The sequence below is a fragment of the Zalophus californianus genome, chromosome 2 (assembly GCF_009762305.2).
Source record: "Zalophus californianus isolate mZalCal1 chromosome 2, mZalCal1.pri.v2, whole genome shotgun sequence".
Taxonomy (NCBI): Eukaryota; Metazoa; Chordata; class Mammalia; order Carnivora; family Otariidae; genus Zalophus; species Zalophus californianus.
The window spans coordinates 118,017,063-118,038,189 of NC_045596.1; the positions used below are offsets into that span (position 1 = coordinate 118,017,063).

Consider the following 21,127-nt stretch of genomic DNA (forward strand, 5'->3'; position numbering starts at 1 on the left):
GCTGCAGCACAATTTTCTCTAGAAATATTTAAAAATAAGGTAGATGAGGGGCGCCAGGGGGGTTAAGCATCTGCCTTTGGCTCAGATCATGATCCCAGGGGCCCCAAGTCGGACTCCCTGCTCAGCGGGCAGCCTGCTTCTCCCACTTCCTCTGCCTTCCGCTCCCCCTGCTTGTGTGTGCCTGCTCTCTCTCTCTGTCAAATAAATAATTAAAATCTTTTAAAAAAAAGATTAAAATTTTAAAAATAAAAAAACAAGGTAGATGAACTCATGTCTGCTAGACTCCATGAGTTCTGTGATACCATGTATCAGAAAACATTTTTTGAGATGATCAGTTTTGCTTTCTTCTTTGCTCTTGACACACTCATCTTGATTTAAGTCCACTTAACAAAGGGTGTGCGTGAATGTGTGTACATACATACACATGACTCTCAGAGTAAGAAACAAAGCTAAAATATGTTCTGAAAACCTCTAGTTGAAACCATTTATTTTACAGGCGAGTAAACAGAATCGGATAATAGAAAAAACATTTTGCACAATATCTAGCCAGTTTGCCAGCTTGTGAGAGGCGGCCTCTCAGTCCATTCAGATTGAGTTTGTAGAAACTTGCTTTTAGACTCTGGACTCTGGGAACCAAACGGAGGGCTACAGAAGGGGGGGCGGTGAGGGGATGGGGTGACCGGGTGATGGGCATTAAGGAGGGCACGTGTGGTGATGAGCACTGGCTGTAATAAGTGACTAATGAATCGTTGAACACTACATCAAAAACTAATGGTGTACTGTATGTTGGCTAATTGAATGTAATAAACAAAAATAGAAAGAAACTTGCTTTTATACATGGGATGGCTTAGAAGTGGTGGAGTCATCATCCAGAAACTGGTACTGTAGTGTTCTATTGTTGTTAAAGAAAGGTGGCACTTTACTTTGAGAAAGACCTGCACTCTGCTCGTGGAAGCAGGCATCGGAAGGGGTGCACCTTGTGAGTTATTCTGAGACGGTTATCTGAGGTGGAAGGAGGGTTATCTCTTGTACTGTAGTTTGTTGGAAGCAATGCTATGTCCCAGCCAAGTGCACAGAGGCACATGACAGAGCCAACTGAAGGAGGAGGCACAGCATGTGTTACCTATGTGTATCTGTAATTTAGACCATAAGTAGCTCTGCCCCGTCCAAAAACATTTCCACCTTTAAAAGAGTGGCCATGCTTCCCAGTGTGCCTAGGATAATTCCGTTTGATCTCTGTTGTCCTGGCATGATTAACTTTCACTTTAAAAAAAGTGTCCCTGGTTAGACAATACATTATTCAGCCACCCTTGCTATCAGTATAGTGGGAATGACACTATATCTTTATGTCACCTAGGGTTTTCCTTCTCCAAAGTTCCTTACACTTACTTAATAGAAGTATGATTTAGAGATCCAAAACCTCAGAAAAACTTATCGTCCGTTGGAAACAGGAAGCGAGGCAGGATTTGATGGGTGTGATGGAAATAATGAAGCAGAGAGTCTTGAAAGGGAAATCATGAGGTCCCCAAGGGCAAACTCCCTCCACCTTCCACTGGTGCCAGAGCCAATGTTCGGTGTGAGACTAGTCACCTTGCAGGTGGTGTGAGGCCAATGGAAGGATTATTGCTCAACTGCTTCAATGAAGAGACAAATGCTTCCTCATTATGCTGAAAGAGCCAATACAAATTTCAAAGTACTACCAGGGCCTCAGGAACTTTTTCTTTTCTTTAAAAAAAAAAAAAATCGGTCAGTGTTTTGATTGCTTAGAGTCTTACTCTTTTAAAATAATTTAATATGTATTCAAAATTCCCATCTCCAACCTTATCTTTTCTTTACAATTTATGTTGAAGAACTTGTGTAGGGTGACCTGTAGAGTTTCTTCCATTTACCCTGGTTAACATGTACTTCTTTCCTGTGTATCTCTTGGAATTTGGCAGTTGGGTTCCCAAACCTGATCAGACTGTCGGTGGTGTTGCTGTCTTTCATTAAGGCAAATACTGTCCAGACGGTCATTTTGTGATGTTAGCAGTCATTCATGTTCATTGCCTAATTCAGAGGTCAGCAAACCTCTGTGAGCCGAACTGGGTCCAACTGCTGCTTCTGTAAGTAGTTTTATCAGAATGCAGCCATACATTGTCCATGGCTGCTCTTTCTCTAATAGCAGAATTGAGTAGTTGTGATTGTGGCCATGGGCCCTGCAAAGCCTACGGTATTTATTATCGGCCTCTACAGAACAGCTTGCTGATCCCTGAACTAATTCATTCATTAGTGGTTTCAAAGTGGCAATAATGCTATTCTGTGTGTGTATGTGATATCTCTTGAAATACAAAATATCCCCAGAATTCATACTGATACTTCCAGTTCTAATACAGGATTACAGGAGCTTTACTTAAACTCTTTTGTATTTTTATATCTTTTTTTAAACATCAAGAACCCTGGTTCTCAGAAACACAGGGATGATTGGATTTTTTTCACTTGTGAATGTATCTTTATTTTTTTTAACTGACATGCAACATTATATTAATTTCAGATGTACAGTGTAATAATTTAATATTTGTATATAGTACTGCAAAATGATTACCGTAATAAGCCTAGTTAACATCTATCACCACACAGAGAATGTTTTATGTTGAGAACTTTTGAGACTGACTCTCTTAGCAAGTTTCAGATTTGCAATACAGTATTAGTAACTCTAGTTGCCGCACTGTACATTACATCTCCATGACTATTTTATAATTGAAAGTTTGTACCTTTTGACTCCCTTTACCCATTTTGCCCATCCCCCATTCAGCCCCCTCTGGCAGTCACCAATCTGTTCTCTGTAACTATCAGCTTCTTTTTTGAAGATATTTTTTGAGGAATGATTAAATTTTAATATTTCATAATTACTCATCTGCTTAAACTCATATTACAGTTTAGTGATAATAATTTTTTAGTAATAATTTATTAGTAAATTAATGTGCTAGATATGTAATATATATTATATATAATATATAATAGAAAATATCAATAATAGTTGATTAATAATAATAAATCTATCACCAACAAAAATGATTACAAAAAACAAAATTACAGCATTTTTTATATGGTATCTGCTTTCTTGTAATATACTTTATTCTCTACCTTTTGAGTTCAACTATGCCTTTACTGGTTTTCTGCCTGCTGGATCTGTCCATTTCTGATGGAGGCTTTCGAATTCTCCAGCTATAATAGTGGATTCATCTACTTCTACTTCTCCTTGCAGTTTCATCTATTTTGACATTTTCTTGTATGATGTATACACATTGAGGGTTGTTATGTCTTTTTGGAGAATTGATGCCTTTATCATTATGTCATGCCCCTTTTCATCCCTGAAACTTTGCTTTCTTTGAGGTCTGCATTATCTGAAATTAATAGAGCTACTTTGCCTTTTTTAAAAATTAGGTTTAGCATGGTTAATTTTTCTCCATCCATTCACTTTAATCTATATGAGTCTTTAAAGTGGGACCTTATGGGCAACATACAATTGGGTCTTGTATTTTGGTCTTCTCTTCCTCTGACAATCTCTGTTGATTGAAAAATTGGTGTATTTAGACCACTGACATTTAAAATGACTATATCATTGGATTAATATCTACCATATTTGTTACTGTTCTCTTAGTTGCTCTTGTTCTTTGTTCCTATTTTTATCTTCCTCTCCTTTTCTGACTTTTGTTGTTTCAATTGAGCATATTATATGATTCCATTTTTTCCTCATTGCTTAGCTTATCAACTGTACTTTTTTTGAAAGGCTTTTTGGTGGTTGCCCTAGCATTTGCAGTATACATTTACAACTAATCCAAGTCCATTTTCAGAGAAGGAATAAGTCAAGGTAGAATAAAAACTTTTATTTTGCTTGTTCTCCATTGATGTAATGGATAAGTCGGTTAAGCGTCCGACTCTTGGTTTCGGCTCAGGTCATGATCTCAGGGTCCTGAAATCGAGCTCCCTTTCAGGATCCGCACTCAGCTGGTGTCGACTTGAGGATTTTCTCTCTCTCTCTCCCTCTGCCCTAACACCCCTTTTTAAATAAATAAATAAATCTTTAAAAAATAGTAATAGCAAAAATTTATTTGATTATGTATGTATATGTATACAAACTTATGTATAAGTGAAATGTATAATAGCAATGATAAAAGAGATGGAAGGAATTAGGATTATTTTGTAATTAGAAAGTAGTTGTAGTACCCATGAAGCAGTTCTAATCTTCCTTCTCTGATGCTTTTTCTTTCTTTATGTAGACTCAAGTTTCTGACCTATATCATTTTCCTTCTCTCTGAAGAACATTTTTTTAACATTTACTGCAAGGCGGGTCTCTTGGCCACAGGTTCCCTCAATTTTTGTTCATCTGAGAAAGTCTCTATTTTTCCTTCTTTTGAAAGGTAATGTCACAGGGTACAGAATTCTAGGTTTGTATTTTTGTTTTTCTCGACACTTTAAATATTTCACTCCACTTTCTTCTTGCTTGCCTGGTTGCTGAGGAGAAGTCAATGTAATTCATATCTTTGCTCCTCTACAAATAAGGTATTTTTTCCCCTCTGGCTTCTATCAGGATTCTTTCTTTCTCCTTCTGCACCTCCCCTCCTCTTCTGTCTCCCCCCCACCTCCTCCGCTGAAGCATTATTGACATAAAGTGTTATATTAGTTTCAGGTGTATAACACAATGATTCAACAACTCTATACTTGGTGCTCACCGCAATGAGTGTAGTCACCATCTGAGGATTATTTCTTTATCTTTGTTTTTTACTATTTGAATATAACATGCCTAGGTGTAGTTCTTTGGGGGGCATTTATCCTCCTTTGAGTTCTCAGAGCTTTCTGGATCTGTGGTTTGGTGTCTGATGTTAATTTGGGGAAATTCTCAGTTATTGTTCTTTCTTGCTCTCTCTCTCCTCCTTCTGGTATTCCCATTATGTGTGTGTTACACCTTCTGTAGTTCTCCCACATCTCTTGGCTGTTCTGTTCCATTTTTTTCAGCCTTTTTTCTCTTTGCTTTTCCATTTTGGAAAGTTCTGTTGAGATACCCTCAAGCTCAGAAATCTTTCCTCAGCCACGTCCAGTCTGTTAATGGGCCTATTGAAGACACTCTTCATTTCTGTTATAGCATTTTTCATCTCTAGCATTTCTTCCTGATTCTTTCTTAGGACTTCATCTCTCTGCTTAATTGTCCATATACTTTATTCACTAGAGCCCTGAGCATATTAATTATAGTGGTTTTAAATTCTTGATCTGATAATTCCAACATGCCTGCCAGGTGAGTCTGGTTGTGATGGTTGTTCTGTCTCTTTAAACTGTTTACTTGCCTTTTAATATACCTTGTAATTCTTTCTTGATAGCCATGCATGATACACTGGGTAAAAGGAACTGCCATAAATAGGCCTTTACTAATGTGGTGGTTATATGTGGGGGAAGGGGAAGTGCTCTATAGTCCTATGATTAGGTCTCAGTCTTTTTTGAGCCTGTGCCTCTGAAATGTGAACTTCCCATGTGCTTCTTAGTTTTTTCTCCTTTTTAGGTGGGACAGGATGGCTAGAGTGAGCTGGCATGGGTAGTTTCCTTTTGTCAGTTACGTTAGGCTTTGATAAAGCCCCAGTAGTTTAGGCTCTGGTAAAGTAGCTTCTGCTGAGGACAGACCATTTTAGGAACAGAATGCTCTGGAGTATTTCAGAATGGTTCCTTTTACCTTCCTCTTGCTAGAAGCACAAGGGAATTTTTCTCTGATATTCATGGTAAGAACCTGGTTGAGCTCCTAGAGGTAAAACTTAGGTATGGTGGTCTCTCTGACTGGAAACCCCTAGTGTTTTTTGTTGTTGTTGTTGTTTTTAAGATTTTATTTGTTTGTCAGAGAGCACAAGCAGGGGGAGTGGCACAACATGCAGAGAGAGAAGCAGGCTCTTTGCTGAGTGGGGAGCCCAATGTAGGACTTGATCCCAGGACCCTGGGATCATAACCTGAGCCGAAGGCAGACACTTAACCTACTGAGCCACCCAGGCATCCCACCCCTAAAGTTTTTAACTTTCAGATTCATCCACTCTGAGCCCCCAGCAATTCATCACTTGCAGTTGAGGTTTCCTACCCTGGTACTGGTTCCCACAGAGGCTCCTGCTTGGAGCCTTCTGCTTTGGTAAGTGTGACTCTCTGTAGCTCCTGTTTTGTACTTCAATCCTGGGGATAACAGTTTCTTCTGTTACATCACTTCTTTGATGGATATAAGACAAGTTGTTTACTTTTCACTTTGTTCAGTATTTCACTTGTTGCTAGGACAGAGTGATGACTTTCAAGCTCCTTACCTGCTGGACTGGGAACCAGAAGTCTATTCCTTATATTTTAATCCTCACTTAGTTGTAATCTGTAAGTAATCTGTAAGTAATCTGTAAGTAGTAATCATCACAATTATACTCTACTAGTTTTGGTTGTCTAAATATTTTTCTCTGAGATTTCTCAGAATGAGCACATCAGGTCAATATCCTCTTAGTTCTTACATATTGATAGTGGTTTGTATCTTTTATTTTGAAAATTAAATTTTGCTAGTTAAAAATTCTCGGATTACATTTTCTTTAGTATCTTAAATATGTTTTGTCATTTTATTCAGGAATATCACATTTCTGACAAAAAGTTTAATAGTAACTCTGGCTGGCAGACCTCAGGTGACCTCCAGTACCAATGCTTTTTTCTCCTGTTATCCATGTCTTTATTTAATCCCCTTCTCTTGAGTGTGGATAGACCCTGTAACCTGCTTCTAGCCAATGGAATATGGCAAAAGTGATAAGATGAGGTTGCATTAAATAAGATGCATCTTTGGCAGATTGAGGGAAGAGTCTTTTTTTTTTTTTTGGTAAAGATTTTATTTATTTATTTGAGAGAGAGAGAGCAAGCACAAGTGGCAAGGGGAGGGGCAGAGGGAGAAGGAGAAGCAGACTTCCCACAGAGCAGGGATCCCTGCCATGCAGGCCTTCGTCCCAGGACCTGGAGATCATGACCCGAGCTGAAGGCAGATGCCCAGCCGACTGAACTACCCATGCTCCCCGAGTCTTCTTTTGGTTTTGTTTTTGGCTTTGAAGAAGTAAGTTTTCATGGCATGAGAGGGTCTACAGAGCGGGCCACCTGGCAAGAAATTGTAGGCAGCCTCTACGAGCTGAGAGAGACCCTTGCCCAATAGCCAGAAAGAAGGCAAGGATTTCAGTTGTACAGCCTCCAGGAACTAAATTCTGCTAACAACCTGAGTGAATTTGAGAGCATTTTTTCTGCCGGTCAAGCCTCCATTTTAGAGCACAGACTGATCTCCACCTTGATTGCAACCTTGTGAGACCCTGTGTAGAGGACTGAGGTCTTTAGAGGAACCCACTATAGCCTTGATCAAAAGCTTCTGAAGCAGGTGTGGTTCGATCTGGCAGGCAGTTTACCTCTTTTGTTTGGTTGACGTGACAGCTTTCAACTTCTTAAGGACTGGACTTGATTTGGCCTGTCTGCTGCCTGCTTCAAAGATAATCAGTGTTGCTCTGCCTTCTCTTAGGAAAGATTGGCCCAACTAGAGGCAGGCCGATTATTCATTTGATTTGCTAGTGAAAGTCACCGATAACTTAGTGGAAAGTTAGGCTTTGGGAAATTAAGCTCTGTCACATGCACAAACTTCATGATTACCATATAAACAAGAAAAGAATCCAGCTAGGTTGGATCTAGTCAAGATGTTTAGTGGACTTAGTAGGTAACAAATTATCTGGAAAATTCTGTCTACATTTCATTATGTGCATGTTCACCGCATTGCTTGTGACACTAACTCATAATTAAATCTTACAGTTTAGAGTGTATAGTAGAGCCACAGTTCAAACGATGAGGCATTGGTGTTGTACAGGCTGCCTTTTGTTCAGTTCTGAGATTCTGTATGATCTTAGTAGTGCAAGGGTCCTCTGAGTTTGAGACCTCATTCAGTTAAATTCATTCATTCCCTTGTTCATTCAATATATATTTCTTGAGTGTACATTAGACAATGAGTGAGCTGTTTAGAGATGAAGTGGAGATTTGGGGGATATTATTGATGATGGACTCTGAAGACAAGGGATTCTGAGTTGGGGAGGGGTAGGAGATAGGATTATATTCAGCAAAATACAGAATTGTGTGGAGATGAGGCTAGGTGATAAGGAATGACCTAGAAATCTTGAGTGACTTGTGGAAACTGCCATAAACTTGGAAAAGGTACATGATGGGATTAGTCCTGATTGTTCCTTAGGCGTATTACAGGGGTAGGGGGATGTTGTGAAGGATAGGAGGGCTTCACCAAGAGGCCCCTTTTCACTCCTTCACATCTCTCAAGTTAAAGCTCTCGAAGCACCTTCTTTGGACTAACACAAATATATCTTTTTTAAAGATTGAAGAAAAAAAAAAGATTGAAGAAAGTTTTTCAGAGATATTGTTTAACCCTTCTTTACTATTCAAGTTAGGAAACTGAGATGTCATTATTTTCTCAATTTCCCTGGAAAAGTTAGGGTAAGAACCAAGTACAGTTATCTGGGGCCCAGTCCTCTTTCCATTATATCAAATAGATAAATAGATGAAATAGTCATCCGTGTAGAAGGGCTAAAGGGTGTTTGTTGCCTCAGGGGCAGTAAATGTTCCCTAATGAGATGATAGAAATAAAAACTCCTTTCCTCAGGCCCACGAAAGTCCTGACTCCAGCATTTATAGGGAGAAGAGGTGAGGAAGCTTGACATACCCAATTAGGCAAAGAAGATTGAAGGATGCAGGCTCAGTAAAAACCTAAGCAGAAAAGCAGAGGAAGAAAGAGGATGCCTGCTTGCCCCATCCATCCCCAAGGCCATTTTCCTCTCAGGCTCTCCTATAATCAGGTCTCTGTCCCAACCTCCACTGGCTAGAAAGCATTGCAATTTGCATTGCAGGGAGACGCTAACATCAAGTACTTACTTACTCTTCTAATAAGGCAGTGAGAACAGTAGAGCCCTAAAACTTTAGCCTTGGAGAATTCTGATTTAGTGGCTTGGGGAAGGTAAACGAGAGAGAAATGTCTGCCTAAGTGTATTTTTACTCCTATAGTCATTATTTTGTGTAGAATCCTTTAAGAAAATTGCCTGCCTCCTCCATGCCCAATTTCTAGAAGTTTGACAGAGATGAATTGAATATTACTCGAAATGATTTTTTAAAAATAAAATGAAATCTGGTCAACTGAAACTGAACTAAAGGAAAAAATGCTCAAGGAAAATTGTCCCTCTTCAATAAACATCTAATGACACATCTCCAGTCTCATTAATCACCACAAAAAAATCAATATTTCATTTTATTTTTTAAGTTTGCATCCATTTCAAAATCCCAACAGTGTCTTGATCATTTAAAATAATTTCATTTAATTGAGGCTAATTTTTAAGAAGCCTCAAGTGTTCCTGACAGGTTCCTGAATCAATAACTTTATAAATTTTTATTGTTAAATTTGATAAAGATAATTTTTCTGTGTCTCTGGCAATACATTAGCAATAAAAAAGTCACATAAAGCTAAACAACAATAACAATTGGTTTGATTTACTTTTGATATTTGTGTGCAACTGTAACAGACTCTGTCCATGCCCAGCACAACCTATGGTACAGCTATTTCAGTGTGCTCAGCTCACTTCCATCTGCCAGTCTCAGCTTTCATGTGCCTGAGGGTTTTCTCCATCACCACAGACGCTAACTCTACAATGTGCATGACAGACCAGAGTTACCATTGCTGGAGAATGAATACCTCCAACTCCAGGAGTAAACCGTAAGCAGTGACTCAGGAGTTTCAGTATAAACATCCCAGTTCCCATGTCTCAGGGTGGGATAATTTTGAGGCCGGTGTTTTACATCATTTCCCAGAGTTAAACTCTAGTCACAGTGGAAAGTTATCCGTTATCTCATCCCCCTGAGGAGAAGTTTTGTGTATGTCAGAGATACTTTTTTCCTGTGGAAATACTTTAAAAGGGATCCCATGGTATATTCTCTTTTCCAACTTGAATTGTCCATCATGGTTCCATAGAATGTGTACAATGTTACAAAATTTGTTACTCCCTGAGAGTGTGTGGGTTAGTTCAGTTCTTTTTTTTTTTTTTTAAGATTTATTTATTTATTTTAGAGAGCTAGAGTGCATGCTTGAGTGCGCATGTGTGAGTGCGCTTGAGAGTGGGGAGGGGCCGAGGGAGAGGGAGATCGAGAATCCTCAGACTCCACCCTGAATGCAGAACCAGAGGTAGGCACCATCCCAGAACCCTCGAGCCAAAATCAGGAGTCAGCTGCTAAACCAACTGAGCCACCCAGGTCACCCAAGTTCATTGTTGAGTTCATATGTTAATCTTCATACCTAACTCAATGTTAAGTTCTAACTCCCAGGACCTCAGAATGTGACCTTATTTGGAAATAGTATTATTGCAGATTAGTTAAGATGAGGTCATTAGGGTGGATCCTACTCCAATACGACTGGAGTCCTTATAAAAAGGGGAAATTTGGATACAGATGACACATACACACGAAGTACACCATGTGAAAATGAAGGCAGAGATTGGGGTGATGTTTCTAGAAGTCAAAGAATGACAGAGATTTCAAGTAAACCACCAGAAGCTGTGGTACTTTGTTATGACAGCCCCAGCAAACCCTCTTTCCTGCTAAGTTAGGTTTCATCTAAAAAGGGCTACTTAAAATACATGTTAAAGCTGGAAATGTAGAGAAATGAAGACGGAATTTTAATTCATTATTTTTCTTATAAATAAGAATTCCTTCCTCTCTGTCTCTTCTAAGTTACTGTGGTACGAGTTGTTTTCTCTCAATACAGTCTTCATCTTTCTCCTCTTCTATTTTTACCCCTCAGTCTCTGCTTCCAAGGATGTCACTGCAACCTCTACTACTCAGACCCCGCATGTCACTTCCCTCCTTTCCAGCCTGTATCCTTTTTCCCACCTAAGGAACCTCACTGTTTTCAGCATGCCACCTTTTTTCCTTGCATATTCTTTGATAACTTTTTTGAACTCACTACATGGCAAGCTTGGGATTGCTTTTCATTTTCAGTCGTCATTTTACCCACTTGCTTTCATTTATAATTTATTTCAAATCTTGTCCTTTTTTATCAGCGTTTGCAGATTTTGGTTTTCCCAAAAGCCCAATTTAAAACATGCTATCCAGTCTTCCACTTATAACATTTCATGTAAGTATTATTATTCTTAAATTTCTTTTCATCCTGGACATAATTCCAAACTGTTACTCTTTTATTTTTTTAAAAATATTTTATTTATTTGTTTGTTTTAGAGAGAGAGAGAGGGGTGGGGAGGGGCGGGGGGGGAGGGAGAGGCAGAGAATCTCAAGCCGACTCTGTGCTGAACGGAGAGCTTGCCTAACTGTTACTCTTGAAGCTACTTTAATTCTTTCTTTTTTTATTATATGAAAACACAAAAAAGAATGGACATGAAATATTAGATGATTTTTTTTTTTTTTACCTCACCGAAAAACTCTATCTGGGAATTTAATGATTTGGTGTATTTGTTGAATTATACTATCTCAGTGTCTTAAGCCAATTTTAATATCAGCTCTGTTAATTGTATAACTTTTACAAGTTTTCAGATTAGTGATGATTTTAAATACTGGGACAACCAGATTAATACATGGATACTGACTGTTTTACAAAGTATAAAATGTAATTGAGATTTTGGCAAGAGGAGAAAACACCAAATGTTTTCACTTCTGTTTCATAGCTCCAGTCAACAAACCATACATCTTTGAGGTATAGACACTGTGTAGTATAACCAACACCCAAACAATAATTAAGTGTATTGAGTGCAATCAGACCCTGAACAACCTGGGAGTTAGGGGCATGGACCCTTTGCAGAGTCTAAAATCCACATATAACTTTTGCCTCCCCAAGAACTTAACTATTAACAGCCTACTGTTGACCAGAAGCCTTACTGGTAACATAAACAGCCTATTAACACATATTTTGTATGGTATATGTATTATATGCTGTATTATTATAGTAAAGCAAGCTAGAAGAAAATGTGATTAAGACGGTCATAAGGAAGAGAAAACACATTTATGTTGTACTGTATTTATCAAAAAAATTCCGTATATTAGTGGATCTGCGCAGTTCAAACCTGTGTTGCTCGGGGGTCAACTGTAAAGTGTAACCTAGATGCCTCTGATTTCCAGTGGAAGTGTCTGTTATGGTATGATCAGGACCCAGTTATCCTTTCCTAATTCATGTGCATGTTTAGCTGGTACACTTGGTAAACATGGACTTCAACTAAAAGGTATGGCAGTTGGATACTCAATCAGAATGAGGATATTAAAATTCAGTGACAAAATATCCTATGTCCATGCATGAACATGCATATATTAAGTGGCTTCTATGTTTTCTAGGCATGATGGGCTGAAAAATAATAAGATGTTGGATCTTACCTCAAGGAAGTTACAGTTCACTTGGAAACTCATGACATACACAACATGTGCAACTATTATTGAGGAAGCAGAGGGTAGATGACATTTTTTTTGAGATGGTTCATAGAGACATCATTTGATCTTCCGGAATGATGACACAAATTTATACATACAAAATTCCTGTCTCAAATCACCTATTTAACTGGCATAAGAAATGCATATGCCAGTGATAGGTTAATCTTTTCTCCCCCCAACTTTATTGAAGAATAATTGACAAATATAATTGTAAAAATTTAAAGTATACAGTGTGATGATTTGATATACATATCACATTGTAGAATGATTGCCAAGATCAAAATAATAAACAATCTATATTTTTTTAAGATTTTATTTATTTATTTGGAAGAGAGACAGACAGATAGTGACAGAGATAGCGAGAGAGAGCCCAAGCTGGGAGGAGAGGGGGAAGCAGGCTCCCACTGAGCAGGGAGCCCAATGTGGGGCTTGATCCCGGGACCCTGGGATCATGACCCGAGCCAAAGGCAGACGCTCAACCGACTGAGCCACCAGGCACCCCAATAAACACATCTATTACCTCACATAGTTAACTCTTTGTGTGTATGCTTATGTGGTGGGAATTCTTAAGGATCTACTTTCGGCAATTCTCAAGTATACGCTACTGTATTTTTAACTGTAGTCACCATGCTATACATTAGACCCTCAGAACTTAATCTTCTTTTAACTGAAAGTTTGTACCTTTTGACATACATCTCACCATTTCCAGGGGTTTAGTCTTTATTATGTTTTTATTGGGGTATATCAGTGAATACTGCCCCATAGATCTTTGACAAACAACATCAGATTACAAGATAAACCTGAATATGATCTATATAATATCTATAAAATATTTATATTCTGTAATGTATATATTATAACATAATATACATATAAAATGTAATATATGTTAAAATTTGAATAAACAGACCATTTCAACATTAAGAGCGATTAAGATATTCTCCGTTCCTTTCTTCTGCCATTTTACAGATAGGGAAACTGCACCAGAGAGAGCATAGCATTTGTGAGATAATTTTGTGTATATGTGGGTGGGGTACAGGAAGAGGAGAAAAGGGGGGAATAATCTAAATCCATATTCTCATTGTTAGAAAAGATGGGGCTTAAGATAAGTGATGAGGCAGGGAGAGCAGGAAGTCAAGTTGATGACTGAGAAAAGGTCCCATGGGAGGAAGTGAAAGCATCAGAGTCTCCCATCTCTTATCTTCAAGTTCTGTGTTTTTTTCCCCTCTACATCACAGTTCTGGAAATTCCTATCTACACTTAAAGTAAGGGAATTTAGGGAAGACTTGAATTTTTCCCAGCTGTGAGAAGAGCTAACTGTTCATAGAAAACCCAGAGTGCCATTCTTTTTTTGTGGTTTGATGTGATTGTGTGTGGCCAGTACATGGCTCAGAGGCAGATATGTCTAAATTTGTTTCTGATGCTTCAAGTATTCTGTTTTAGTAATGAAAGAGGGTTTCTTTGCTTTTGCTCAAAGGATGAATGCAGCCATCATGGCTTATAGGATTTTGTGGAGGTTTGTGAAATCTGTTGGAAGAGATTTTGTTCATAACACCAACTGTGAAATAAGCATTGCACTATTTTGTTTGGAAAATTAGAATTTTGTCTATGTAAAATAGATATGAATCAAGCACAAGAGCTAAAAGATTGAGTAGAAATGATGAAAATATTTCAGACTGAGATGTTTTAGAAGATTTTAAAAAGATTTTTGTTTTGTAGAAATCCAATTTTGCCACATTACTGAAAATCAAGAGTATAATTAAGCCAATTAACATTTGAAATCTGATTGGAATAGAAGTTTTAACTCTGTTAAGAGAGATATAGATACAGATATTCCAATTATGTGCTAATAATTAAACATTATCAACTACTGATAAAAACACTTTCTTGAAGGAACTCTACTTGACCATACTTTTTTCACTACATTTGAATTATTTTTTTATACAAGAAAGTAGTAAAATTATACATCTTAAACTACTTCATGTCAAACTGTCCTTCCCTAATTGGTAGATGTCAGAAAGTTTTACATTAGTGATTAAAATGTAATATGTGCATATTCCTAGACATGCATGGATGCACTCAACATTTTTGCATATTTTTTCTGGACATTGAGTGAAATGTTATAAACCGGAAAAGAGAAGATTGAGGCAAATTAATGAGCTTATACGACTTGTTGAAGTTTCATGTCAAGACAGTTTGTTGACCCCCTGCGCGTTTCGGTAGTGGAGCGGCCCTCGACGTCTCCTCTGCCAAGGGGCTCCGTGGCCTAGCGTCCATCAGTGCCACCCGTGATTGCACAGTGAGGTCCAAGAGGGGTTGCCACTGAAGTTTCCAGCATCCCACAAATGACAGCAAGGCAGCCATCCGCTCCAGCGCCTTGCTCACAGCCACCCACGACTATTACCGGTGCTGCCTGGGTTCCACTGTTAGGAACAGCCCCTGTGGAAGTGCTCAGTATCCTGGGGAAGCCATCCCTCACCACCCGGGTCTCCGCAAAGCCAACCTAGGTCCCTCCTGGTCAAGCTTCTTTTCCGGGAAGTCCACTCTTCTGTTCATGGCTACAGTGTTGGAGTCTCCAGACTGCTCAGGATCTTCCTGGGCCTCCAGGGCACGATCACCTGTGACTTGGCTCTGGAAGCGACGAGGAAGCAGCGTGGTGGCTAGCCTGGCAAAGCCAACACCAGGCCCCAGTCCTGAGAGGCCATCACCAGGCTTCAGGAGGCACTAGGCTCATCAGAGCCCCACCTCCCTCCTCCTAGACTCGGCAGGCTGCAGCAAGCAGAAGCAGTTGGGTTCTTTTATATCAAAATAGCAAAAACACCAAAAAGGAAGTTGAGAGAACCCTGCTTTGTACTATCCAAGCCATACACAAGCCTTCCTGACACCCTGTAACCGTGTGCCTTGCAGCAAGTGCAAAATAAACTCCAAGCAGCCATTAAAAAAAAGAAAAAAAAAGTCTGTTGAAGACTCCTATAACTTTTTTCTTTAGTCCAGGAAAATGGAGAATATTTGCCACTTTTTTTCTGAGAAATGAGTGCAACTTATAAGTGTGACACAAACACTAGATTTGTATATGTCTTTGTACAGTGGTGCAGGACCATAAAAATGATTGTGCAAGTTGAATTGTACAAAGTAATCTTAATAATCAGGGGGGAAAATTGTGATTGTTCCCTATGGGATCTTTAACCATTTTTGTCAAAACATTAAGAACTCTCTTACTGCTGCTTTATGATCATAGAAGGAAATGGGAAAGATAGTAATTCTAATATTTATTTAGTACACTGTAATTTAAAACATTGCATATATTACACAGAATCTCAGTTCGAGCATTTCAAATAAACACAGTTTGAATTTTAACAAAACATTTTTTAATCCCCTCTCTCTACCCCCCTTGCCCATTATTGTTTACTAGCTTTGTCATTTAGAGTTTATTTTTCTATCTGCTCTCTTAAGAATTCATTAGTGGTCATTACCACTGCCTCATAGTACCAAGATGACAGATTCTATTCATGCCTGACTTTTGCATTACATCTTTTAGAAAGGATAAGAGTAGTGATAGGTCTCCGGTTTGGCACTGGTTCTTTCCCATATATTTAGAAAAATATTCTATCTGTTAGTTTGTCTTTGGTGTTTAAAATTCTTCAGAAACATTTTTTAATCTTTCCATCTCATGAAAGATCTAGACCAGATCAATCATGAGCCAATGCTAATAATGTTTAGGCTGACATTTGTAATATGTTTTACAGAACAAATATTAACTCCTTTCACTTGAGAACTATTGGGTTCTGTGTGTTTATAACTAGTACAATAAACAATTTGCTATATATTTTGTTCTCTTTTCTATCCTGAAACTTTCTTATGAGAGTGTGGATTTAATGACAGAGTAAATATCTCAGGAGATGATTATTTATGCATCTTTCACTACATTGTGTGTACCTTCTAGGGCATGGGCTACTCTTATTCATTTTTATTACTAACAACATGCCTGGAATAAATTTGGTCCTCCTTAAATACTCAGATAATTGAAGACATCAATGAAAAATGTTTTAAATTTCAAATTTGGAATTAAGGTACTATTCCTGTTAAACATTCTTGTCTTTTTCAATTCTGGTAAAATTATTTAAAGTTATATATCATATCTTACTTAGGAAACCAGGTTAGTAGAGGGAACCATGGGCTTGGATTCAGAAGATATGAAATCAAAGCTTAGCCTTGTTATTTTCTTAAACTTTCTGAAACAACTTTCTTTCTTTTCTCACTCTCTCAAAATAAATAAATAAATCTTTATAAAAAATACTAGAAACTTCTTTCTTTAATGTCCATTATCCATTTTTTTAAGACGTAACAATGAAGATTTATAGGTATTTAATTCTTCTCAGGAAAAATCATTCTTTCTACATTAAAAAAAATCTATCTTTTGACTTTTGAAGATCAATGCAGTGGTATGAAATTTTTTTTTAGCATCAAATGATCTGGGAAGCTTTTGCTTCTGATGATGATGGACCAAGGTGCTAGTGGATGACTCCATTGCAGAAAACAACTACAAAACTTGGATATAATACAAAACAATTACTTGGAGACTGAACAGAAGTATTCTTGTATACATGCTCAGAGTGGGGAACTATGGGGTTTTTAGTAAGTTCCTTATTTTTTTCATTTTTTTGGCATAAGACTAAGTTCAGTCTGTACAGCTCCTACAGTGGAGGCAAGAGCCACAGTGGGAAAACACCGGTTTTCTGGCCAAGGGAACCAGAAGACTGAAGCCAGGGAAATATGGCTGTTGGATGGAGCAGGGGAATCCCAGAAAGGGAAGAGCCAGAGAAGGGATCCAAAAATTCTATCTACTCACTTATCTGACTTATTTCTGGTCCATGCGTGTATGTTCAACTGACTCAGAGCAACCCAGCTATAGAGGACAAGTCTGGAAGAGGCACTGGAGCTGCTGTCCCCAAATTAGAATCTCAATGTAAACCCAGCCCAAATAATTGCCCACTATAACGACACCTGATTTTAGCCAAAAGGCCGAGAAGCTATTCGCCCGCTATAACGAAAGAAGCAACAGGGGTTGGGAAAAACAAACAAACAAAAAACAATCAAAAAACCCAAAGTTCAGAATCGCCACAGTATAACACTGAAAATATCCAGCATAAAGTCCAAAATTATCTATGAAAAACCAAAAAAATCGAACACATTTGCAAGAGAAAAAGAAAATCAAATGTATCCAATTCTGAGGTGAATCAGATTTTGGAACTAGTAGACAAAGATTTTTAAGGAGCTATTAAAACTCTCCTTAATAAGGTAAAGCTAAGATATGCTCACAGTGAATTAAGAGATATGAAATCTCAGCATAGAAATAGAAATGTTAAAAAAGAAAATTGCATAGGTACAATAAATCTCATTTTTTCATGAAGCCTAAATGCGCATTTGCATCTAGCACAGTGCCTGGTATAGATTTCCTTCCTCTACCTCCCTCTTTTTTTCAGACATCCAGTCATGATGATAATATGACAGTCATTATTTTGGGTCCAATTTAGGGTTCAAAGTCAATTCTTTAATTGGCACAAGCTCCTGGCCAGACCAGATACTACTATTGTTGTTGTTGTTGTTGTTGTTATTTTGTGGCTTAAACAGTGGCTACATTATCTTACAGTTCTGTAGCTCAGAAATCTGACACTGAGACTCAATCAGGGTGTTCGCAGGGCTGCATTCCTTTCTGGAAGTTCTAGGGGAGAATTCATTTTCCTTGCCTTTTCCAGCTTTGGCGGCCACCCACATTTTTGGCTCATGGCCCCCTTCCTCCGTCAAGCCAGCAACGACTGATTGAATCCTTTTCACACTGCCAACTCTTCTAATATCTGTAGCTTGGGAAGATTCTATGCTTTTAAAAATTCTGTGATGTGATTAGTCCTAGGTGGATGATCAGGATATCTCCTTACTTCAAAGTTATTGACCTTAATCACCTCCACAAAATCCTTTTTGTCATTTACGGTAATATATTCACAGGTTCCGGGAATTAGAATGTGGATATTTTTAGGGAGCAGGGATGGTATTTTCTCCTCCATTTCCTCTTCTTGAGAGCTTAGTGGGAGGAAGGATACTAGTCTTCTATATCCCTTGATTGTTCTGTCATGTTTTCATTGTCTTTGATATTTTGATTGCTTTGTGCCTTGTCCATTTTTTAAATTAAATTTTTATTTTAGAAAAATCTTAGATTTACACCAGAATTGTGATGATAGTATAGCAGTTCCTTATGCCCTGAGCCTTATTATTTTATTATGTTAGTCACCATACAGTACATCATTAGTTTTTGGTGTAGTGTTCCATGATTCATCGTTCGCGTCTAACACCCAGTGCTCCATGCAGAACGTGCCCTCTTTAATACCCATCACCAGGCTAAGCCATCCCCCCAACCCCCTCCCCTCTAGAACCCTCAGTTTGTTTCTCAGAGTCCATAGTCTCTCATGGTTCATCTCTCCCTCCGATTCCCCCCCTTCATTTTTCCCTTCCTTCTCCTAATGTCCTCCACGCTATTCCTTATGTTCCACAAATAAGTGAAACCGTATGATCATTGACTTTCTTTGCTTGACTTATTTCACTTAGCATAATCTCCTCCAGTCTCATCCATGTTGATGTAAAAGTTGGGTATTCATCCTTTCTGATGGCTGAGTAATATTCCATTGTATATATGGACCACATCTTCTTTATCCATTCATCTGCTGAAGGGCATCTCTGCTCTTTCCACAGTTTGGCTATTGCGGACATTGCTGCTATGAACATTGGGGAGCATATGGCCCTTCTTTTCACTACATCTGTGTCTTTGGGGTAAATACCCAGTGGTGCAATTGCTGGGTCATAGGGTAGCTCTATTTTTAATTTTTTGAGGAATTTCCACACTGTTTTCCAAAGTGGCTGTACCAACTTGCATTCCCACCAACAGTGTAAGAGGGTTCCCCTTTCTCCACAACCTCTCCAACATTCTTTGTTTCTTGCCTTGTCAATTTTTGCCATTCTAACTGGTGTAAGGTGGTATCTCAGTGTGGTTTTGATTTGAATTTCCCTGATGGCTAATGATGATGAACACTTTTTTCATGTGTCTGTTAGCCATTTGTATGTCTTCTATGGAGAAGTGTCTGTTCATGTCTTCTGCCCCTTTTTTGACTTAATTATTTGTTTTTTGGGTGTTGAATTTGAGAAGTTCTTTATAGATCTTGGATATCAGCCCTTTGTCTGTAGTGTCATTTGCAAATATCTTCTCCCATTCCATGGTTTGCTACTTTTTTTTTTGTTGACTGTTACCTTTGCTGTGCAAAAGCTTTTTATCTTGATGAAGTCCCCAAAGTTCATTTTCGCTTTGGTTTCCCTTGCCTTTGGAGACGTGTCTTGAAAGAAGTTGCTGTGGCCAATGTCAGAGGTTACTGCCTATGTTCTCCTCTAGGATTTTGGTGGATTCCTGTCTCACATTGAGGTCTTTCATCCATTTCAAGTTTATCTTTGTGTTTGGTGTAAGAGAATGGTTGAGTTCATTATTAATATTTTAAACAAATATGGTATACTTGTTAACATTAGTGAGCCAATATTGATATATTATCATTAACTAAAGTCCATACTTTATTTGGATTTCCATGATTTTTCTGATTTTTCCCTAATGTCCTTTTTGTTGTTGTTGTTGTTCCTGGATCCTGTCCAGAATAACCAAATTACATTTAGTCATCATGCCTTCTTAAGCTTTTCTTGGCTATGACAGTTTTTCATACTTTCCTTGTTTTGGATGACCTTGAAAGTTTTGAGGAGTAATAAAGAGAGATTTTGTAGAATGCACCTCAGTTGGGATGGGATTTACCAGATGTTTTCCTCATGATTAGACTGGAGTTAAAGAATTTCGGAAAGAAGGCTTGTCACATATCAAGAATATATACTATCAGCATGACTTAACATTGTTGATGTTAACCTTGCTCACCTGGATGAGGTGGTTTTTGACAGGTTTTTCCACTTTAAGATTCCTCTTTTCCCCTCCTTCCATACTGTCATCTTAATATGCAGTCCCTAATTAACGAGTGAGGAGTTCTGCTTCACCTTCTTGAGGGTAAAGTATCTGCCTAAGTTATCTGGAATTTTTCTGCAAGGGAGTTTCTTTTCCCCTATTTATGTATTTACTCAATCATTTATTTCTATCTGTATGGACTCACAGATATATATTTTATACTCTGTGTATTCAATATTACTTTATTTGATTAAGCAACATTTTTCACCTTTGGCCATTTGGAGCCCTTTCGGTCAGCTCCTGTATCCCTATAACAACTCCCATCATTGTGGGGTTTTATTTGTTTGTTTTTTTGAATGGTTCCTTCCTTTCTTGCACCAAATGATGCTACAAGCTTATCTTGGGTACATCTTGCCCCAGTCCTAGAATCAGCCACTTACCTAAAAAGCCTTCGTTCCATTTAATGGAGAGTGGTATGAGAAACCAAGATCTTTGCGCTAAGTGTGCTCATTACCACTGATGTGTTGTTGCTTCTTGGCCCTTTCAGCTGACAACAGGGGAATATGTGGTACATACTGATGACTGTATATACACATATCTATACATATTTTTATAGGTAATCATCTGTATTTATATTAACTAAAGATGAGTTTATACTGATGTCCC

At 38.2% G+C, this 21,127-nt stretch overlaps 2 protein-coding genes across 2 annotated transcripts in view; both read left to right on the top strand.

Annotated features, from left to right (window-relative positions):
- IL15 (interleukin 15) overlaps positions 1-21,127 on the top strand; it is a 367,286-nt gene that overhangs the window by 35,796 nt on the left and 310,363 nt on the right. The window lies entirely within an intron of this gene.
- Positions 5,262-15,104, top strand: LOC113925482 (pancreatic progenitor cell differentiation and proliferation factor-like). Its single transcript, XM_035726343.1, has 3 exons — positions 5,262-5,272; positions 14,833-14,966; positions 15,004-15,104. Exons 1-3 carry the CDS (start codon positions 5,262-5,264, stop codon positions 15,102-15,104), a joined length of 246 nt encoding a protein of 81 aa, XP_035582236.1.

Bases quoted from the DNA above. Each gene is read 5' to 3' on its own strand.
- LOC113925482 (XM_035726343.1), top strand. The intron at 14,967-15,003 runs GTCTCCGCAAAG...CTCCTGGTCAAG, and splicing joins AGCCATCCCTCACCACCCGG to CTTCTTTTCCGGGAAGTCCA.